General features: G+C 43.3%; 1 protein-coding gene across 2 annotated transcripts in view; it reads left to right on the plus strand.

Annotated features, from left to right (window-relative positions):
* Positions 1-610: 610 nt before the first annotated feature.
* Usp48 (ubiquitin specific peptidase 48) overlaps positions 611-23,468 on the plus strand; it is a 67,660-nt gene continuing 44,802 nt past the window's right edge. For both annotated transcript variants that reach the window (XM_046468653.1, XM_046468654.2), the window contains exons 1-5: positions 611-742; positions 1,185-1,391; positions 18,866-18,986; positions 19,879-20,035; positions 22,884-23,011. In XM_046468653.1, the coding sequence (XP_046324609.1) occupies positions 738-742; positions 1,185-1,391; positions 18,866-18,986; positions 19,879-20,035; positions 22,884-23,011 (618 nt within the window). In that variant the 5' untranslated portion in view covers positions 611-737. The remainder of the gene's footprint in view (positions 743-1,184; positions 1,392-18,865; positions 18,987-19,878; positions 20,036-22,883; positions 23,012-23,468) is intronic.

Here is a 23,468-nt window from a genome sequence, read left to right on the forward strand (position 1 = left end):
CCAAGGGAAGGAACCACTTTTTTCATCACACTCAAAAAATCCAGTTCAAGGTAACCCAGCTGGAGAGCAGTTGACTCAGAATTTCGAGCTTAGACCCCTCCCTCTTAGAATTCTCATTCAAATGTAAATTAACAGCGCCCTTCGCAGCAGGCAAAACATTTAGATAAAGGTTACTTTTTATGGCTCGTGGCAGAAATGGCTGAAAGTAAATGATTTCGTGCCCAGGAGCCAGGGAGGAGGGAGCCGGGAGGAGGGAGCCAGGCGTGGTCGCGCCGCCCGAAATCCCGTCCATTCGGCTGTGGCAGAAGGTTCGCCAATTTCGACCCCCAGGCTCAGCAAAGGAGCAAGACCCTGTCTCAAACAAAAACAAAATGTAGTTGAGTGGTAACGAGCTCGTGGATTTAATCCCCAATAACAAATGGTCAAGAAACGGGAGCCCACTGCAAGACCCTGCGCGCGCCCCACACGATCTGCAGCGGCCCTAGCCACGCACCTGCAAGACTACATATTCCAGTGCGCCTCGCACCGAGGGGCAGCACGCAGTGCACGCCGGGACTTGTAGTCCCGTTCTAGCTCAGGAAAAGCCAAGAACGCCCCGTGACGTCAGCAGGGCTCGGGAAAGGAGTCGGAACCAGCTCAGGCTCAAGTTAAGTCTTCCTCAAGAGAGGTGACCCTGGTTTCTGTGGTGACCCGATTTCTGCTGTAGACAGGGCCCACCCCGCAATCCAGGAGGACCTATGGTGTGCGTTGAGTAGCCTCGCGCGTGATTCCACTGTTAAAGGGGAAGTATCGGAGGCAAGGACACTCAGCCTTCTGCCCCACGGTCGCGGGCTTGTTAGAATAGTGGTACGCAGGACGCTACCCTGGGGGTTGAGACGTTGCTTCCCCCGCTGCGGAGGTGAAGACGTGGCAACACTGCCTTGGCCAGCCTCTCCCCCTTCCGCCGCTCGTCCGGTTAGAGGCGCGGGTGGCGCAGGGGCTGCTGGGAACGCGCATGCGCCCACTGCTTCGGGGAGTACACCTTCAACGTCCGTGGGCGCGGGTGGTGTCGGGTGGCGGCGGCGGCGGTGGCGCTTTGCGGCCAGTCGTGCGGGTTGGGCGCGGGCGGGCGCGGCAACAGTGGCGCGCACAGGTGATTGACTGGCCATCTGGCTGAGAGAGCACTTGGTCCTCTTCGCTGGCAGGTGGCGGAGCCCGTTCGGGCGGCAGCGGAGGCGGAGGCGGCCCGGCTTGAGGGGCGCTCGTTGTGCCAGGGCCATGGCCCCGCGGCTGCAGCTGGAGAAGGCGGCCTGGCGCTGGGCGGAGACGGTGCGGCCCGAGGAGGTGTCGCAGGAGCACATCGAGACCGCCTACCGAATCTGGCTGGAGCCCTGCATCCGCGGCGTGTGCAGGTGAGGCCCGCGCACCGGGCTTCGCGGGACCCTGGCGCTGGATCTTGGGAAGCTGGGGCGGGTTGGGGGAAGGAAGACGGCGGCCCTTTGCGTGCATTTGGGAGGCGCAGGGAAGAGCCAGGTGGAGGTTCCCCCTTTCTGCGCTCTGCGCGACCTGGGAAATGCAACCTTCCCGGGCTCTGCGCGGAGGTGATGCTGTTGAAAGCCCTTTAGAAAAGGTGCTGGGTTCTTACCCAGAAGATGGCGGTGGAGGTGGTTGAAGGTAGGGACCGAGAGCAAGCAAACATTGATGGTTTGTCTGTCTTGGCCACAGCTAGGCGTTTTCACTTGTTAAAAGGAACTTGCTGGAAGTGAGCTTCTTCTTGGTAGCCGTGACGCCAAAAGGCCTTATCATCTTAGTATTGTGTTTGGAGAGAGCAGCTTTAGGGAAACCTTTGGTTAACCTACGTCATCTGTACCCTCCATCCCGACTTGACCTTCCCTCACTCTTTGAGATCTAGTATTTTAGTTTTCTCAGTCTTTTTTCGGGGGCGGGGGTCGTCCTGATTGCATACGACTGCGCGTTTGAGCTATGCAAATGTTGTTCTCTTTTGCTTTCCCTTAGACCTTGCGTTTTCTTAACACTATCTTTTAGATTGAATCGTTAGGCATTGTGGCAGTCTTTTGGCTTTTTTTTTTTTTTTCCGCCTTGTAACTGTATTTCTAGTTTTCTTTCCGTAATGTTGTTGAGTTGACTTGGCCAAGCTGGGCATACTCAAGTGGGTAGCCTTCTTTCAGCAGGCGTTTAGTAAATGCTTTCTGGAGCTTTTTTTTTTTTTTTAATATATATTCTTAAGTTTTAGGTGGACACAATATCTTTATTTTACATTTATGTGGTGCTGAGGATCGAACCCAGTGCCTTGTGCATGCTAGGCAAGCGTTCTACCACTGAGCCACAACTCCAGCCCCGCTTTCTGGAGTTTTTACATTCTGCTGTGGGATCCATAAGGAATGGAAGTTATGGTCTCTGGCTCTGGAGTTACCTTGTTTAAGAAGTGGAACAAGTTAGGAAGCTTCCAGAAGTATAGCAAGCCAATCATTCCAAGCTCAGGGCATCTGGGGCACAAGGAGGGTAAATCTGACTCCCAGGTGTAAGTTAGTGAAATGATTGACATCTGCCCTGCAAATTTATTTATTTTGGTACTGGGGATTGAACCCAGGTGCATTTTACCACTGAGCCACATCCACAGTCCTTTTTTATTTTTTGAGACTGGGTCTCACGAAGTAACTTAGGACCCTGCTAATTTGCCTTGAACAGGGTTCTCCTGCCTCAGTGACTGGCCTAAAACATTTAAACAGCTTTGTTGAGCCATATTTTGCATATCATACAATCCACCCATTTAAAGTGTACAATCCAGGTTTTTTTTTTCCTCTTGTATATTTGTGGAGTTGTGCAGCCATCACCACAATCTGGTTTATAACATTGTTGGCTTTTCTGTGTGTGTGTGTGTGTGTGTGTGTGTGTGTGCGCGCGCGCGCGCGCTGGGGATTGAATCCAGGGCTATGTGCATTCAAGGCAAGCACTCTACCAACTGAGCTATATCCCCAGCCCACATTATTGGCTTTAAAAACAAACAAAAAAAACCAAACCTGTACCCATTAGATTAGCACTGTGTCCTGCCTTGTCCCCTTTGCTTGCCTTCCCTCCGAGCAATCACTGATCTACTTTTTGTCTCAGCCTATTCTATACATTTCATATAAATGGAATCATACAATATGTGGCCTTTTGTATCTGGCCTTCACTAAGCTTATTTTTTCAAAGTTCCTCTGTTAAGGCATGTATCATTATTTTATTCCTTATGGCTGAATAATCTTGTGTGGATGTACCGCATATTATTTTTTCAGTGCTAGGGATTGAACCCCACTGCTAACATCCCCAGCCTTTTAATTTTTTATTTTGAGACAGGGTCTTGCTAAAGCTACTCAGGCTGGCCTTCAACTTGTGATCTTCCTGTCTTCTGAGTCACTGGCATGCACCACTGCCCCTGACTATCCATTCTAAAGTGGATGGATATTGTCTGTTTTTTAGGATACATACCTAGGATTGTATCTACTGGGTCATATAGTAATTCTATGTTTATCTTAAAGTGGAACTGCCAAGTTCTTCCAAAACAGCTTTAATATTTTATATTCCCACTAGCATCCTATGAGGATTCCAGTATGTTCCTCCTCACCAACCCTTGTTTCCTGTTTTTTTTTTCTTTGTTGTTGTTGTTTTGTTTTTTAATCAGACCACCTTAGTGGATGTGCAGTGATACCTTTCCAGAGTCTTGCACATGCTAGGCATATGCTTTACCCCTGAGCTACACATCCTCTATCCCTTTTTGTGGTTTTGATTTGCATTTCTTTTTATTGTCTGATAATGCATTGTGTATGTGGATCTGTAACAGGGGTTTACTTAATGTTTTGACTATACCTTGTTGCTTTGAAACTTACATGTTTTTTTCTTTTTCCCATCCTTCTCCTCCCTGATCTTCTTTTCCCCATCTCTCCTCCCTAATCTCATTTTCTCTGAATCATCTCTTTAAAAGTCCCCTTTTCTTGGAGCTGGGGTTGTGGCTCAGTGGTAGAGTGCTTGCCTAGCGTGTGTGAGGCACTGGATTCGATTCTGAGCACCGCATATAAAATTTTTTTTTTTTTTGAGAGAGAATTTTAATATTTATTTATTAGTTTTTTGGCGGACACAACATCTTTGTATGTGGTGCTGAGGATCTAAACCGGGCTGCTCGCATGCCAGGCGAGCATGCCAGGCGAGCGTGCTACCGCTTGAGCCACATCCCAAGCCCCAAACACCGCATATAAATTAATGCACAAAATAAAGGTCCATTGATGTCTAAAAAAATAAAAAAAATAAAATAAAAGTTCCCTGTTCTTGCTGATGGACAGAATCACAGCCTTTGGTACAGGAGCCCCCTGTGTTTCTCCTTTGATAGCAAAGCAATAAACCATCTTTTTCCTTTTTCTCAAAACCCTGTGCTCGCTATTAGATAGACATCTGGGACAAGGACTGAGCTTTCAGCAACATATCTATAGCAGTTTACGTGTTTATTAGTTGATGGACATCAGAATTATTTGTTGGCTATTATGAATAATACTTTTGTGAACGTTTGGTATGAATTTTCCTATGGATGTTTGTTTTCATCCTTCCTGGGAATAGATAGATGTAGGAGTGGACTTGCTGGGTCATATGGTAACTAACATTTTGAGGAATTGTCAAGTTGTTCGGGGGCTCACAGCAACGTGTGAAGATGCCTGTGTTTCCTCACCTTGCACTTGTCTGGCTCTCCTGGTTTTGATTTGCATTTCTTTGATGAATAATAATATTGAACATCTCTTTATGTGTTTATTGGCCATTTATATATCTTCTTTAGAGAAATGTCTATCCTGTTCCAGCTCTGTTCTGTTTTTGTTTGTGCTGCTGAGGCCCTAACTCAAAGCTTTGGTAATGCTAGGCAGGTGCTCTGTCACTGAATCCCTTTCCTAACCTACTTGTCTCATTTCCTCATTGGCACACCTCACTTTTCCTCCTTAACCCAAATGAACTCTTAAAAATCACCAGTTTTGTATAATTGGTTTGCTAGGTGTCATGCTCCATGAGCCAGTGCCCTTGTCTGTCCTTGCATGTCATCCCTGCATGTCTTTTCTGTTGTCCAGGGCATGTGTGCCTGGGAGGACTTCATTCCTAACCAACTGTTGCATGAAAGCAAAATCCCCTGCTTAAGCCCAGGCATTTTCTTCTTCTTCTTCTTTTTTTTTTTTTGGTATCTGTTAAATTCAAAATTTGGGCGGGGGGTGGGGAGAGTGCTAGGCAAGTCTCTATCACTGAGCGGCATCCTCAGCTCTGCCTTATTTTTTTTTTTCAAAAAAATAGACTTCATGGGCTGGGGTGTGGCTCCAGCGGTAGCGCGCTCACCTGGCATGCGTGCTGCCCAGGTTCGATCCTCAGCACCACATACAAACAAAGATGTTGTGTCCGCCGAGAACTAAAAAATAAATATTAAAAAATTCTCTCTCTCTCTCCAAAAAAAAAAAAAAAAAAAAAATCTGGTACTGGAAGACTTCCAGCTTTGCGCTGGCTCCCCCCCCCTCTAAAAAAAATAGACTTCATTATATCATTTAAGTATATAGCATGCTGTTATGGGAGAGATGTAGATAGTAAATGTTGCCACAGTGAAGTGCATTAACATCCAGCATTTCAGTTATTTTGTGTGTGGGGAGGGGCAAAAGTAAGTGACATCAAGTTTTGTAGATCTTAATTGACTTTGTAATTTTAGAATCAGTAGTCTGGACCAAAAATGATTTGGAATGCTCCCTGCTTTATCTTTTGTGGTATTGAACCTGGTGGAGTTCTACCGCTGAACTACATTCCCAGCCCTTTTTATGTTTGAGACAGGTTCTTGGTAAGTTAAGGGGTGCTTTTGATAAGTTGCTGATTTTTTTTGGTACCAGGAATGGAACCAAGGGATGTGAGCCACATCCCCAGCCCTTTTTATTTTTTATTTAGAGACAGGGTCTTGCTAAATTGCTTAGGGCCTCACTAAGTTGCCAAGGCTAGCTTTGAACTTGTGATCCTCCTGCTTCAGCCTCCCAAGCCACTGGGGTTACAGGTGTGTGTCACTGTGCCTGGCTAGATGTGTTATAAATTATTTAACCAGTTTTCTATTGATGGACCTTTGGGTTTTCACATTAAAAAAAAAAAATATATATATATATATATATACACATATATATATATATATAGTTGTAGGTGGACACAATACCTTTATTTTTATGTGGTGCTGAGGATCCAACCCAGCCCCAGGTTTCCAGGTTTTAATATTACAGACATGCTGTGGGTGTTGAGTATCTTCCCATAGATTGTAGGATGATAAATTGGTGGTGTAAAGGGCATGGCTGCCTAAAATTTTGACAACTGAGTTGTGTACAGTGCCCTCTTGTAATGCATCCACTTCTGAGGCTGAGAGAGGAGAATCACAAGTTCCAGGCCAGTCTCAGCAATTCAGTGAAGTCCTAAGCAACTTAGTGAGACCCTGTCTCAAAATAAAAAAAATAAAGCGGGGGGCGGGGGGTTGGGACTGTAGCCCAGTGGCAGAGCACTTGCCTAGCTTGTGTGAGCCACTGGGTTCGATGCTCAACACCATATGAAAAATAAATAAATAAATAAAATAAAGGCATGCTGTGTATCTACAACTATTATTATTTATTTTTATGTGGTGCTGAGGATCGAACCCAGGGCCTCACATGTGCTAGGCGAGCACTGCACCACTGAGCCACAACCCCAGCCCCTGCATCTACAACTATTAAGAAAAGAAAAGAAAAAAAAATAAAATGGACTGTGGATCTAGCACAGAGATAGAATACTCCTGGGTTTGATCCCTAGTAGTGCAAAGAGAAGAGAAAAAAAAGATACATGATAAACATTCATACCCTTTAACACTGCCATCTACAGTTGAGTGCCTCTATTACCTGGCCAGAGCATTACCAATTCTCACCACCAATCTGATTAGTGAAAGATAACATCTTTTTTTTTTGAAGGGAGGATACCAGGGATTGAGCTCAGGCACTCAACCACTGAGCCACATCCTCAGCCCTTGTTTTATATTTTATTTAGAGACAGGGTCTCATTGAGCTCCTTAGTACCTTGCTTCTGCTGAGGCTGGCCTTGAACTCTCAATCCTCCTGCTTCAACCAGAGCTGCTGGGATTACAGTTGTGTGCCACCCGCCTGGATTTAAGATAGCATACAAACTTCCATTTGTCTGTTTTGCTGGAGGCATTGAGCATCTCTTTTTGTATTTACTCTTTGTACTTCTGTGAATGGTGTGATGGTGTGTTCTAGATTGTGCGGTCATCCTTTTTTTTTTGGTGGTACTCAGAGTTTAACCCAGGGGTGTCCTACCACTGAGCTACACCCCCAGTCTTTTACATTTTTATTTATTCTGAAACAGGGTCTTACTAAGTTGGCAAGACTGGCCGCTCACTTGCTAGCCTCCTGCGTCATCCTTTAGGTGCGCTCCTCCACGCCTGGGAGAGCTAGTAAGATTTTGATTCTGGCAACAGATGCATAAGAATGTTTCTTTTGTGATAATTAAGTGTGATGTAATTTTTTATGTATAAGCTTGGTTGTGGTGGCACATAACCTGTGATCCCAGCAACTTGGAAGGCTGAGGCAGGAGGACTGCTAGTTCGATGTCAGCTATTTCAGCAGCTTATCAAGATTCTCAGCAATTTAGTGAGAACTTTCTCAAAATAAAGAATGAAAAGGGCTGGCGATATAGGTGAAAGGTAGAATTTCCCTGGGTTCAATGCCTAGAACAGTAGGAAACAAACAATGGAACAATACCCCTTACTGGCTCTCCAGAGCAAGCTTGCTTGCGTTTTCTCCTATTGCTCCCTGCCATGTCCTTCCTCCTACTCCAAGGTAACTACCATCCTTATTTTGAACACCACAGATTTAGCCTGTGTTAAACTGTGTGCAGCTGTGGTTCCTTCTGCTCAACACTGCAGGATCCATCCACACTGTGGGTAACAGAGTGTTCGTCTTAGTGCTGTGTGGTGTTCCATTGTGTGACTGCATCTCATCTTTCTCCTGGTGATAGTTATTTGCAGTTTTCCCAGGATTTGGAAATTGTGAATAAGGCTGCAATGAACATTCTTGTACATAACATACTTTTTGGTGCAATATGGGTATATGTGTGTACGTATACACACACACACTCGCGCGCATTATTTATTTAGGTATGGGGGATTGAATGCAAGGGTACTTAACCACTGGGCAACACTCCCAGACCTTTGTATTTTTTATTTTAAGACAGGGTCTCCCTAAGTTGCTAGGGCCTTGCCTAATTGCTGAGGCAGGCCTCAAACTTGTCATCTTCTTGCTTCAGCCTCCCGGGTTGCTGGGATTACAGGTATATGGCCGCTACACCTGGCAGTACATATACTTTCTTTTTTTTTTTTTTGAAATAGCATCTCACTCTCTCTCTCTAAGTTATCAAGTCTGGACTTGAACTTTCCATCCTCCTGCCTCAGCCTCTGAAGTATCTGAGATTACTGGGGGTGTGCCACTGTGCCCGGCTTATATATACATACAGATTTTGATAAACAGAATTGGTGCATCATAGCATTTATTTAGCCTTAGGAGATAATGTCATACTGTTGTCCAAAGTGGTTGTACCGTATCATACCACCCATGTTCCTCTGCATGCTGTGTGCTGGTTGTGAAAAGATTACACGGACACGGGAGTAGTTTTTTCACACAGTTGTGGGTAAGACAGCTTTCAAGGTCCTGCTGTCATGCTGGAAGGGGGAAGGGCAAGAGAGCATGTGCACCCGTAATCTCCTTATTTATAGGGAAACTAACAAAGAGTTTTTTTTTTTTTTTTTAAATATTTATTTTTTTAGTTTTCGGCAGACACAACATCTTTGTTTCCATGTGGTGCTGAGGATCGAACCTGGGCCGCACACATGCCAGGCGAGCGTGTTACTGCTTGAGCCACATCCCCAGCCCTAACAAAGAGTTTTTGATAGAATGTTCTTCCCCAAATAAGGCAGGGGGTGGCCTGGTCAAGCCCCCCTAGGTAATGCCCAGGTCCGGAGCCATGAGGAAGCAAAACTTCTTTGCCCAGTGAAGGTGGAGGCCACCTGGATTCCGCAGCCTATAGCGAGCTGCAATGCCAGACCTATACTCTTGGCTCAAGGCTGAGAGAATGCTTAACGTAGCTCATGGGCAGCCCCCCACAATATCATGCTCTCATGAGCAGGAGAGAGTGTAGTTGCTGCATATTCTTCTAGCACTTGTTAGAGGTGTTGTGGTGTGGCCTGATTTTTTAATTAACACTCATGACAAGTATATGGTCTAAAAAGTACTGCCTGTTGGGCTTGGGATGTGGCTCAAGCGGTAGCTTACTTGCCTGGCATGTGCGGGGCGCAGGGTTCAAACCTCAGCACCACATACAAATAAAATAAAGATGTTGTGTCCACCGAAAACTAAAAAATAAATATTAAAAATTCCTCCCCTCCCCCTCTTTAAAAAAAAAAGTACTGCCTACTAACTCATTTTGCCTGCCTGCTTGCTTACTTTTTTTTTTTTTTTTTTTGCTGGGGACTGAGTGGGAAGAAATTGGGATCCTCCTGCTTGCTTCAGGCTCCCCAGTAGCTATAATTACAGGTGTGTGCCTCTGCCTGCCCTAAGGTCCTTTATTGTGGATACAGATGCTATGCTAAATGTACACCTTGCAGGGACCTTCTATTCTTGCCTTTTTATGTTTTTTTTGGTAGTGGGGATTGAACCCATGGGTGCTCTAGCACTGAACTACACTCTCAGCTCTTTTTAGTTTTTGAGAGACTGGATCTTGCTAAATGACAGAGGCTGGCATAGAACTTGCAGTCCTTCTGTCTCAGCCTCTCAAGTAGCCCAGAGTGCACCATAACTCCTGACTATTTTACCTTTCTTTTTCTTTGGTGCTGGGGATTGAACCCAGGGCCTTGTGCATGTGAGGCAGGCACTCTACCAACTGAGCTATGTCCTCAGCCCCTATTTTATCTTCTTATTTATATCCCTAGTCCATCTGGAATGGATTTCTTTCTTTCTCTCTCTTTTTTTTTTTTTTTGGTGTGTGTGGTGGTTATCAGGCACAGAACCTAGGGGTGCTTAACCACTGAGTCACAAACGCAGCCCTTTTTATTTTTTATTTTGAGACAGTCTTGCCAAGTTGCTGAGGTTGGCCTTGAACTGGAATGGATTTCTTGTCAGTTGGGTAGGGAGGGCATGGAAGAATTTAGAATTACCTGTTCTCTATGATTGTATTAGTTAGCTTTTGAGTACTTCAATGAAATGCCTGACACAGGCTACTTGTGAAGAAAAGAGGTTATTTAACTTACACAGTTGCGGAGGTTCAAGGGAAGTTGTATGATGTGGTGAGGGCCCTCTTGGGTACCTCAGATCACCTGGGATGGCAAGCAGTCACATCATCGAATGGGAAGCCAGAGAGAGTCTGGGTGGGGCCAGTTGCAGACAGTGGCAATGACTCTTTGGAGAACTGCCAAAGACTAGACATTGTTTGTGAAACTGCCTTAATTCTTTCCCAAAGGCAGGGCTCCGCATTGACCTGAGGACCTTCCTCTCTTAAAAAACCCCATCACATAAAGGTTCCACCACCTCTGAATACTGCCACCCTGGGGACCATGGGCTCAATCCATGGAACCTGGGGGACCCCAGCAGACTTTCCACATCATAGCTGTGGTTTTAGCAAAGTAGAACAGTGCTACTTGAATGACTGCTAAGAGTAAATATGTCGGAGACTAGAAAAAGTGTGGTCTATAAGCAAAGGGGAAGAAATCCAAAGGGCAGTCAAACACAGGATCAAAAAGTGTGCGACTGTGTGTTCCAAAGACAGGTGTAGCCTGCGTGGGGTGTGGTTGTGCTGGACTAAAGGCCTGTGGGAGCCACCAGGAGGAGATAGTTGAGAGGACAGAAGGAGAGGGTGTTGGTTTGGAGGTCAGGCCTAAGAGCCCCTCGGATTTGCTTCTGGGAATGGTTCCTCTGGATAAAGGAGGCTTAGGCTGTGGTCAGCCATAACTGACCCACTAGTAAGATTAAGAACTTTGTGGTGGGGCTGGGGTTGTGACTCAGCGGTAGAGCGGTCGCCTAGCATGTGCGAGGTGCTGGGTTCGAGCCTCAGCACCATATAAAAATAAATAAGTAAAATAAAGGTTTAAAAAAAAAAGAACTTTGTGGAACTCTAGCTGTCTGTCACAGATCTGGTTTCCTCCTCATGCTGTCAAGGACAGTGGGACTCTTCTGGTTCTTTTTTTTTTTTCAGTACTGGGGATTGAACCCAGGGGCGCTCTACCGCTGAGCCACATCCCCAGCACTTTTTGTTTTTTATTTTGAGACAGGGTCTAGCTAAGTTTCTCAGTGTCCAGAGTGGTGCTTTAATAATTACTCGAAGGAGGATTGTCTTGGAATGCAAGTGTGTATTTGATCGCACCAATCATCAAACACAAAGCTAACTCAATTCACAGTAATCGGACAAAGCAAGCACACCACAATCCCAGGGCAACCGTGAGTCCCAAGGTACCTCGGATGCCTCGCATGCCTCGTGACTTTTCTTGGCTTGAGAGCAAACATTGTCTCTGTCCAGTGGTTTTCTCCGGCTGATGGTTGGACGACAGGGAATGGTGGAGTCAATCCAGGGATGGACAGCAAGGTGGCCAGTCTCCACTCTGATGCAGCAGGACAAGTGGTTTAAATGGTTTCCAGTTAATATCCATTGGTTGCTCCCAGAGGGAGTCGTAACTGGATATGCCCATGAAGTAACCTTGGTAACCATGCATTACTTGGCCTGTCTCTAGATGATAGTCCTTGTCATCACATCCAGACATTGCTGAGCATGCCTGTGGCCAGTGCTCCTTAAACTCAGGCTGGCCTTGAACTAGTGCTCCTTCTGCCTCACCCTCCCAAGTAGCTGGGGTAAATGATGTGTGCCACTGCAGCAGGAAAAAGTTGTACAAGTGGCATGAATACTTTAAAGGCTTTCAATACAACAAGTCACCAGGATCTGCTCCCACTGCTGTGAGGATTTGAGCATTCCCTTCTTTCCACTCTCAGAAGAAAGAGGGTATGTTTTGATCACCTGTGAAGTTGGACCATGAGGCAGTGTTTTTCAAATGGTGTAAAAAGTCTGGGAAACAACTCATCCTCTTTGGAGAACTGAGAAGTCACACTGTGAGGCAAAGAAAGAGAAAGGAAATTTTTTAGTTTATATTTAGTTAAATAAACCTGTTTAGATAGGGAAAGACTACTTGACTTGCCAGTGAGTGCTCCTGCCCAGAAACTTTTTCCTTTATTCTCAGTTTGGAAGGTAGCTTTTTACAAAGGAGATTAATAGTCTTTTCAGATAGAGTCACTTTTCGGTGCCCTTGCTTGGCTAGGCCCCCTTTCCTGAAAAGCCTACATTTTAGGCCAACTGGATTAATATGGCAATTAAGGAGTCTTAATAAGCTGCAGGTGTTTTTTGGGGTTTTTTTTGGGGGGGGGGGCGAGAGGAGGGGGGCAGTGTTCTGGGTGTTGAACCCAGAGCCTTGGGTATGCTAGGCAAGTGCCCTACTGAATACATTCCCAGCCAGTAAGCTGCAGTTTTTGATTCCTTAAGCTTTTGTTTTTGTTGTTACTACAAAAATTTTTTATTGAGGTATAATCACATACTACTTCACCTTCCACAAGTTTTTTTTTGTTGTTGTTGTTATTGTTGTTCTATGAGATAGGGATTGGACCCAGCACTTTGTGTATATTAGATAAGTGACCTACCACTGAGCTATCTGTACCGTAGCCCTAACTTTTGAGATTTGGAAAAATAAAGGTATTTAATTTTTGGTTGGATGGTTGAATTCTTAAGTTTTAAAATATATGCTTAGGCTCAAAAAAGTTAACTTTTGCTGGGCGCAGTGTCACACACCTATAAACCCAGCTACTTGGAGGCCCAGGCAGGAGTATTAAACATTTGAGGCCAGCCTAGGCATAGCTTAGTCATTTCATTTTAAAATAAGAAAGGAGTGGAATGTAGCTTAGTGGTAAAGTGTCCCAGGGTTCAATCTCCACTACTGCCCTTTTCTATTTTTTTGTGGTACTGGGTCAATTCTTTTCCAAATGTATTTTGCCCTGGTAGATTGGGGATATAAATGCTAGATGACAGGTTTTGATCACTTTGTTATTATGTTTGCTTGCGTCTTTCACACCTAATCTCCACCTTTTTGCAGGGGGTACTTGGGATTGAACCCTGGGTGCTTAACTATAAGTTACATCCCAAGTGCCCCCATATTTAAACAAACAAAAAAAATTGTAATTGTAGATGAACAGGATGCCTTTATTTTTATGTGGTGCTGAGGATGGAGCCCAGGGCCTCACACATGCCAGGCAAGTGCTCCACCACTGAGCCGCGACCCCAGCCCCAAGAGCACTTCTGTCACTGGAAAGTTCTTCACATTTGTTCCTGCTTAGCTCACCCACCCCTGTGGGCAGCACTGTTCTGATTTCTGTCTACACAGATTAGTTCCACCTATTCCTGAACTTCATATTAATGGACTATAAGAGTGGTTGTCCTTTTATGTCTCTGTTCTTTTGTTCAAAAAAATTTAGATTATTTATAAGTATTAGTCTTTTACTTAATAGTGTTTGTGGTATGAATATATGATAATTTGTTCCATTGATGGGCACTGGATCACTGGTTATAGGTTTTAATACACTTTGGGGGGATCCTGGGGATTGAACAAAGGGCCTGGCATATGCTAGGCAAGTGCTCTACCACTGAGCTGCACCCCCAGCCTTTGCTTGCAGTTTTTAACTGAGGTGTATAAAAGTTGCTGTAAATTTTTGTTTTGGATACTTGCATTTGGATACTTGCATTCATTTTTTCTTGGTCCCTCATTCTTATGTACAGTTACATTGTATATATGTGTCAAAGTTTAATTAACCAATCTCCCATAAATGGTCGCTTGGCTTGCTTTCATTCAGTCTTTGCTATTTGCAACAATGCTTCAAGCAGTGGCTTTGATTTAACTTACTTTGCATGTGTGCAGGTATGTGTGTAAAATAAAAACTCAGTGGAATTGCAGGATACATGGGTAAATGTACTGGAAAAGTTGTGAATGTCAGAAACTGTTCATTACAGATATCATTCCATTTTTTAGCTTCACTAGCATGTATGAGAAGCTACCTGTGACCCTATGGCCTTGTTAGAGGATAGTACTTTTGCCAAAATGATAGGAAAGACCCAATGTACTAGAATGGGCTAGTTTATGCTGTGGGTCCTGGTAACTCCTAGAGCCTCAGTGGTGGAAAGAAAGAGGTTATGTATATTGCTCCCTGGAGTATTGGTGTAGGTAGGTGGGGTGGGGAGGCTGGCTCCTCCTAGTCACTTGGATACCCAGAGCAGCAGCTGCTGCTTGAAACTTGGAGGATTTCAGGCCGTTAGAGAAATGTTTGTCCTGGAAGTACATGCATGTTTTTTGTTCACAACTTGGTTGACCTAAGCTTATTTCATGGTCCTACTCCTTCAGAAGGTATCCAGCAGGAGAAAGGCCCAGTAAATAGCACTGTTGATGACCACACAAGGCACCCGCATCTAGTTTTATTTTGTTTTCATTTATTATTATTATTTTTTCTTTGTGGTCCTGGGGATTGAACCCAGGAATGCTTTACCACTGAGCTACATCCCCAGCCCTTTTTATTTTTTATTTCAAGACAAAATTTCACTAAGTTGCTCAAGCTGGCCTTGACTTTGAGATTCCTGCTTCAGTCTCAAGTAGCTAGGATTATACGCCTGTACCATCTCGCCCTGTTGTTTTAGCTTACTTTGTGCTGCCACAACAAAACACCTGAGACTGGTGGCATAGTGATCATTCTCACAGTTCTGGAGGCTGGGAAGTTCATCAAGGCTCCGGTATCTGGTGTGGGCTCCATTACTGTGCCCTCACATGGCAGAGGGTGGGACGGCAAGGGACTCTGTCCTTACAGGCCAGAAGAATGAAAGAAGAAGAAGCCACCTGGACTGGGGGCATTAATCCCTTCATGTGGGCAGCACCCTTATGACCTGACCATCTTTGGTAGTCTCTACTTCTAGACACTGGCGCTGGGGATTAAGTTTCCAACACATGGATTTTTACATTGTTTTAATTTGGCAACTCTACCTTAAGATTCAGTATCTGATAGGGCTTACTTACTCTTGCCTTATACTTTTAGCAGTTTAACATTTGCATTAAGTCCACAATATATGTGTGCTTGGTTTGAACAATTTTTGTTATAATTGTGTAAGATTTATGACCCACGAGAATGCAGCATAATCCCAGGACATGTGGAGAAGCAGTGGGTGGTGACTTTGGTGCTAGGGGTTGAACCCAGGGCTCACAAATTGTGGTAAGCACTTGCTCTTCCTCCGCTCTTTTTCTTCTCTCTCTCTCTCTCTCTCTCTCTCTCTCTTTCTTTCTTTCTTTGACAAGCAGGGGTGAACAGCTGAGTTTGTTTTTTCCCTTCTCAATTTGAGTTAAACTTGGCGCAAGGAGCAGGGTCCTCTGCAGGTGCTGGAGGAGGGTGTTGGCAGCCTTTAAAACTCTACTTGACTATTGACCTGAATTCTTTTCTCCTGGAGGACTTTTTTTTTTTAATATTTATTTTTTTAGTTGTAGTTGGACACAATACATCTATCTATCTATCTATTTATATTTATTTATTTATTTTTATGTGGTGCTTAGGTTCGAAACCAGGGCCCAGGGCCCAAGGCCTGTGCTCTACTGCTGAGCCACAAACCCAGCCCTCTCCTGGAGGACTTTTTAGTAGTTAATTTGCTTTGGGGAATTTTTCTTTTTTAACTTGCTCAGAGAAATTGAATTCAAATGAAAGTTCCTAGTGTAATACTATTTAACACACATAATTTCTAAAGTGATAAGTGTCTTTTTGTATGCCAATGAGGTTGCTCAGTGTTGGTGCTCTTGCATAGCCTCCAGATGGGGCTGGCTGGCTGGGGAGTAGAAGTTGGAACTTTCAGCCTCACCCCCTGGCTTCCAAGAAGGGGAGAGTAACAATTGAATTGATCACTGGTGGCTGGTGAGTTCTTCCATCCTGCCTACCTAGTGGAGACTCCATAAAAACACAGGGCAGGTTCACAGAGCTTCAGGGCTGGTGAATGCTGCCAGGTGCTGGGAACTGGTGCACCCTAATTCCACAGGGATAGATGTTCCCTTTATTATTATTTTTATTTGTTTATTTTTATGTGGTGCTGAGGATTGAACCCAGGTCCTAACTCGTGCAAGGCAAGTGCTCGACTGCTGAGCCACAACCCCAGCCCACCTTCATTTTTAGTTTTTTGGTGCCGAGGTTTGAACCCAGGATTGCTTAACCAATGAGCCACATCCCCAACCCTTTTTTACAGCATCTCACCCAGTTGCTTAGGGCCTCGCTAAGTTGCTGAGTCTGGCTTTGAACTCGCAATCCTTCTGCCTCAGGTTTCTAATCCAAGTTCCTTGTTATTGACCTTTACATACTTTATCACTGTACCTCTTCATTTGACTGATCATCTGTGGCCTTTACAATGTCTCTTGTAATAAACCAGTAAGCATAATAAAAGTTTGCTCTGAGTTCTGTGAGCCTTTCTGACCATTAAACTAGAGGAAGAGGTTATGGGAACCTCTGATTTAAGGCCAGTTAGGAGTGCTGTAGACTTTTGGTTGGCATCTGAGTGGGCAGTTTTATGGCAGAGTGCCCTCACCCTAACTCTGGTTATAGTGTCAGAATTGAATCTTAGAACACTTTGCCACATCAGATTTGGTAAGTGTGGGAAAAGCCTGTGCATCTGGTATCAGAAGTTAGAGTGGAGAAAAGCACTCTTTCTCTAATGGTGTTAGTTATTAGCAGTGAGCGGATAGGGGCTCTCACTTGACCTTGGTTCTTACGAGTATTAATATTACACAATTTAATGATTGGATAAGTCAAAACGCCTTTCATGACTCTTTTAAATTTGCATTTCTCTGGAGTTGAATATTTTCCTCTATAATTTTGTGTGTGTGCAGTTAGTTTGCACCTGGCCCCCGTGTGTGTGTGTGTGTGTGTGTGTGTGTGTGTGTGTTGGTATTGTGGATTGAACCCAGGGCCTTGAACAGACAGACAAGTGCTTTACCACTAAGCCTCATGCCCAGCCCTTTTTTAAAATTTTGAGACAAAATATCCTTAAGTTGTCCAGGCTGGCTTCAAAGATGGGATCTTCCTGTCTCCGTCTCCCAAGTAGCTAGGTTTACGGACCTGTACCATTATGCTAGCAAGCTTTGGATGTTTTTAGTAATAATTACATTAGTGTTTTTACTTAATTTATTGTTGAAATTATTCTACATTATTTGGGTGTTTTAGTAATTTTTAGTAAAGACTATTTAGAAATTAATATTAGTATTTCTGAATTGGTAGCTAATTTCTCTGAAAAGGAAGCCTACTGATTAGAGTTTATCCTTTTTATCTTTAGCCTACTGACATTACCCAATGAGCTTGCTAATTAATGACTCTCAAGTGACTTGATCCTGGGCATCCTTCCCGCCCCCCATATTTCATTCTGGGGAAATATGAATTTAGGATACCTACAATTCTTGTGTGCCTGTGTTGTAAGAAATGTTAATGTGCTCCCCCAGTTAAATAATACGCGGATAGGTAGATTTGGAACTTTCATATGCCCATTTACCCTGTTTAAACTCTAGTTGTTTTTTTTTTGTTGTTGTTGTTTTGTTTTGTTTGATTTTGCAAGTTGTTGCTGATGGAACCCAGGGTCTTGCATATGCTAGGTTAGCTCTCTACCACTAAACTACATCCCCGGCCCTGAACCCATGTTCCTGTTGGTAGTTTTATTAGATTCTGGTTTATTCTTTTTTTGTTTCTTTCTGATCAAATGAGCCAGTACATGTCTATTTTCAGATTGCCCACCTTCCTCATATGAACATAATGTACTATAGATGCTGTTGAAGACACTAAAATACGTTAGTGTTTTTACTTAATGTATTGTTGAAATTATTCCACATTAGTTACATCTCATTTTTTTGTTTGCTTGTTTTACAGTTGTCTAGTACTCCATTGTGGGTTTTGCTGCATTCTCTGTGTTTGAACATTTGGGTCATTTTAATGTTTTGGGTTAAGTGCTAACTTAATGCTATAATGAGTAGCCCTAATTTAAATGTTTTTGCATTTTGTTTAAGTATTTATGTTTTAGAAGTAGTTGGACACAATACCTTTATTTTATTTACTTTTGAGGTCCTGGGTTTGATCCTTAACACTACTTAATGAGCACCCTACCCCTGAGACACAATCCCAGCCCCTGTTTTTGCATTGTTAAGGTTATTTTTTTTGGAGAATTAATTGAAAAGAGATTTTGAGGTCAAAAGATAGCCTTGTGTAGGTCTGTCAGAGGTTGCGAAATCCCCCTCAGCCAAGCCCCAACAGTTTCCATTCCCAACAGTAGCGCACGCTTGCCTGTTTCAGAGTGTCTTGTGCTTTCTCAGTTTGGCTAGTTTATTGATGATAAGTAGATGACAAATTATGTCTTATTGTAGTTTTAATTTGCTTCTCATCATGAAATTATGGAATTTTTATTTTTTTAATTTACATTAAAAAAAGGCAGCTTTATTGAGATAATTCATGTACCATACAACGCACCCATTTGAGGTGTACAGTCTAGTGGTTCTCAGTATGCTGTGACACTACATTGGCACTTGCTGTTTACACACATGCGCAGTGCTGAGGGTGGACCCAGGGCCACCTGCGGGCTGGGCACATGCTCTGCCATTGAGACACATTCCCAACCACCTAAAAAAGAAGCTCCATAATAACCATTTTTAGTCATCGTTTCTTTCCCCTGTCCCAGGTATTTTAAAATTAAATAATATTTGTTGTTTTCTTCCCTATAGACGAAACTGCAAAGGAAATCCAAATTGCTTGGTTGGCATTGGTGAGCATATTTGGTTAGGAGAAATAGACGAAAATAGTTTTCATAACATCGATGATCCCAATTGTGAGAGGAGAAAAAAGGTAATCCCTCATTTTCTAAGTGATTGTGTCATATTTCTGGGTTTTTGTTTCGCCTGTTATTAAAACCATTTCAGACTTCATATTACTTCTTTGCTTTAAGATAGCAATGGGACTTCACGACTCTGAGACACTCGAGTTGGACCAGTTCTGACGGTTATGCTTTTGAGAGGGAGCTGTGCGGTCTGTTAGCCTTTAGGAGTTTTAATTTGAATACACATTCTCTCTTTGCTTAATTGCATGTTTTATTTAGAACTTAAAATGTCCTTAAAGGAGATGCTAATTTAAGGAACAAGCTCCTAGAAATGCTTTCTAGGGCTTATATTTAAGTTAGTTATTCTATGTATGTTTATATAAAATAATTTTGCTTTAAAAAAGGTCGATATTCCTAATCATAAAACTTGGCATTCACAAAACAGCTGTCATATAGCTATTTTGTTTATTAAAAAGAATAATTCTGTGTAAAATTGCGGATTTTTCAGTCTTTGTAAAGAATAAGAGCCTGTTCCCTTCCCCCAATCCCAGTCTCCCATACCTCATCTCTAATCTCCAGGATGTAAAGGAACTGGTCTAGAAACTTTGTTGTCCTACTGAACTATGGCAGTTCAGGAATACAGCAAATAGAAAGGGTATGTCACGCTCAGAGCTGGCCTTTTCTGGACCCTGCTGCAGTACCTGGGTGTGAGTGGCTGGAGCAGTCCATGCCACCAGAGTCTCTTCCCCACCACAGAGGTTCCCTTAAGACTGCTTGCCACTAGCTGTGGAGGCTCAAGATGGCTGTATACCATGTTGGTTGGGGCAGTCTTAAAACTCTTTAATCTGAAAAATTTTAAATAACGCTCCCTGCAGACTTTTTGTTTAAAAGGGAATGAATATCATAATCTTATTTCTGCAGAACTCATTTGTGGGCCTGACGAACCTGGGAGCCACTTGTTACGTCAACACATTTCTTCAAGTGTGGTTTTTAAACTTGGAGCTGCGGCAGGCGTTGTACTTGTGTCCGAGCACCTGTAGTGACTACATAATGGGAGATGGTGTCCAAGAAGAGAAAGGTGGGTTGGGATTGGGAGGGGAGTGTGCCGGCTAGGGCCCTTCTGATCCAGCTGAAGGGAGTGAAACCAAATGCCAGGACATGGCAGGCACCAGGCTCCGTGCTGGGTCCTGTAGAAATGGAGTCGGAATTCAAGGTAGTTTCCCTTCTCCCTCTCTTGTGTAGGGATCATTTTGACATGAAAATGGTTACTGTTCCAATTAAGGAAGCACATTTGGTTATTCTTAGTAAGCTTAAATCTGTAGATTTTCTGTGTAGTACTCTGTGATTATAGTCTGTTAATTTGTAGTGATTGGTAAAAATTAGTAAGGCAGAAAAGGTTGTTATTCTGTTGCCTAGTTTGACAAACTTAATAAATATTTCAGTGTAACCACAGTCCTTGGGCCTCAGTCCCAGTTGGCTGACTTAAGTGAAATTCTCTAAAATTAAGATTAAATTTATTAGCCATGGCAAAACCAACCACTGACATGCTACTGTCCTCGTTGTAAATTTGGCAAATCAGTTTCACTGTTTCTACTGGAACCACAAACTTATTTTCATGCACAGAATATGAATTATTTTTGAATGGTATTGCTTTAATGCTTAGAGATTTCCTATTTGAGTTGGGGCTTTCTGAAATGAATTAGATTCTTCTCAAAGATGGAAGGCAGGGGTGTGTGTTTTAAGATTATGTAGGTCTGGGGGCTTCACACTGGGAATTTCAACTCGTGCCTCCCAACTCCAAGACCTGTGCTATCGTTTTATCTTCTCTGAAAGAGGCGCATGGCCCAAGTCTTTGGATCCAAGACAGAAAGCAGGTTTCTTATGCCCATGACATCATGCAGCCCCATAGATAGTGGTAATAGTTTGGTCTTGGTTAATAGCAATCTTTGCTTCAAAACATGGTGCTCAAAAAAAATTCTTTAGGGGAAAAAAAAAATTTTTTTAAAGGTACCAGGGCTTGAATTCAGGGGTGCTTTAACACTCGGCCATATCCTGAATCCTTCTTTATATTTTACATAGTGTCTTACTGAGTTGCTTAGGGCCTCACTAAATTGCTGAGGTTGACTTTGAACTCCTGCTCCCCTTGCCTCAGTTTCCCAAGCTGCTGGAATTACAGGCATGTTCCACCACACCTAGCTCAAAAATTCTTTAGGACTTACGTTATAGATGAGTGGTAGTGTTTGCCTAACAAGCTTGGGTTTGATCCCTGTGCCAAAGAAAACAAAAAACAAAAAATTTGTAGCAAAAATTACCAAAGTAATTTCTTCAAGGTTTCATTCCTGTAGTTGGATTTTCTTTTCTTTTTCTCCTTTTTTTTTAATCTGGAGATTGAAAACAAGGTCACATCCCCAACCTTTTTTGAGACGGTCAGTCACCCTAGTCCTGCTAAGGTACTGAGACTGGTCTGGAACTTGTGATCCTGCTGCCTCAGCCTCCTGAATAGATAACATGTGCCACCATACCTAGCTAGTTCTGCATCTTTAAATCTGTGTTCATAGTATTTTATTTAAAGTAGTGGTGTAACCTGGTACGGTGGCACATACCTGTAATCCCAGTGACACTGGGGGCTGAGGCAAGAGGATCACAAGTTCCATGCCAGCCTCACCAACTTAATAGCCTCTTAGCAATTTAGTGAAATCCTGTCTTAACCAAAAAAAAAAAAAAAAAAGGCGTAATCCCAGAGGCTGGGAAGGCTAAAACAGGAGGATCACAAGTTCAACACCAGCGTTAGCAAAAGTGAGGTATTAAGCAACTCAGATCCTGTCTCTAAATAAAATACAAAATAGAGGTGGGGATGTGGCATGTGGCTCAGTAGTTGAGTGCCCCTGAGTTTGATACCCGATACACCGCCCAGCACGGTGGCACATGCCTGTGATCCCAGCTACTTGGGAGGATGAGGCAGGATGATCACAAATTTAAGGCCATGGGCTGGGGATGTGGCTCAAGTGGTAGCGCACTCGCCTGGCAGGCTTGCGGCCCGGGTTCGATCCTCAGCACCACATACAAACAAAGATGTTGTGTCCACCGATACTTGAAAAATAAATATTAAAAAGTTAAAAAATAAATATTAAAAAATTTAAAAAACAAAAAACAAAACAAATTTAAGGCCAGTATGAGCCTCTTGGTGTGACCCTATCTCAAAAAGTAAGATTGGGGATATAGCTCAGTGATAGAGCATTCCTGTATTCGGTTCCCAGCATTAGAGAATGAAAAAAACACAAAAACATTTGAAAATTCTGGAGTATGCTTGTGTATTTTTATGTATGAAACCAGTTCTGTGTAGTTCAGACTGGTTTCCTACTTGTGATCTTCCTGTCTAAGCCTGTTCAGTAGCTGCAATCAGATCACCAGCACTCATCGCTGCACCAACCTGGGATTTGACCTTTTTCACTCAAGTGAGCATTGTGTATTTGAGGTTCTTTTAATTATTCCATCTGTGGCACCACATTAATGAGATTACTGGAAAGTGTTTGGCCATCATATGCTGGTTTTTGATACAAGAATGGATGTCTCAATATGATTTGATACTCTAGAAAGTCGTCATTATTGGTGTTAGTGGTGTAACCATGTATACAGCCTCTTCCCTTAAAGTGTGTGTGTGTCTGTGTGTGTTGGGGAGAGGGTGGGGGGATGGGACCCAGGGGTCTCAGCCCTTTTTAATTTTTGAGGCAGGTTCTTGTTTGCATCAGATGGCCTTGAACTTGCCATCCTTCTGCCTCAGGTTCCTAAATTGTTGGGATTATAGGCCTGCACCACGGTGTATAGTTTAAATGTAAGGGTGTTTAATTATGTACTCAAGTGGAAAGGAAGTAGGACTTTTAAAATAGAAAGTAGCAACTTTTAATAAATAAACTTCTTTTCAATAGATTATGAGCCTCAGACAATTTGTGAGCATTTGCAATACTTGTTTGCTTTATTGCAAAACAGTAATAGACGATACATTGATCCGTCTGGATTTGTTAAAGCCTTAGGGTTGGACACTGGGCAACAGCAGGTAAGGACTTTATTTACTTTTTAATATTCTGAGAAATCTTTAAAAAAAAAAGTGTGTTTTTGTTGTTGTTGTTGTTGTTGTTATTGTTGTTACTGGGGATTGAACCCAGGGGCACTTAACCACTGAGCCACATCCCCAGTCCCCATTTTTATAATTTTTTTTAGAGAAAAGGTCTTGCTGAGTTTCAAAGGGCCTTGCTGAGTTGCTAAGGCTGGCTTTGAACTCAAGATCCTCTTCCCTGAGCTTCCTAAGTCACTGGGATTACAGGCATGCACCACTGCGCCTGGCTCTTAAGTGTTGTTTACAATGCTTTTAAGGGAAGATGAATTAGGACATTTTTTTAAAATTGTGGGGTGGGGCCCGGGGGTATAGTTCAGTAGTAGAGCTCCTGCCTAACATGTATTAAGGCCCTGGGGTTGATTCCCAGTACTGCTAAAAAAAATTTACATATTCTTTT

The sequence above is a fragment of the Marmota monax genome, unplaced genomic scaffold (assembly GCF_021218885.2).
Source record: "Marmota monax isolate L192 unplaced genomic scaffold, Marmota_monax_Labrador192_F-V1.1 WCK01_AAM20220418_F8-fsc00008, whole genome shotgun sequence".
Classification (NCBI taxonomy): domain Eukaryota; kingdom Metazoa; phylum Chordata; class Mammalia; order Rodentia; family Sciuridae; genus Marmota; species Marmota monax.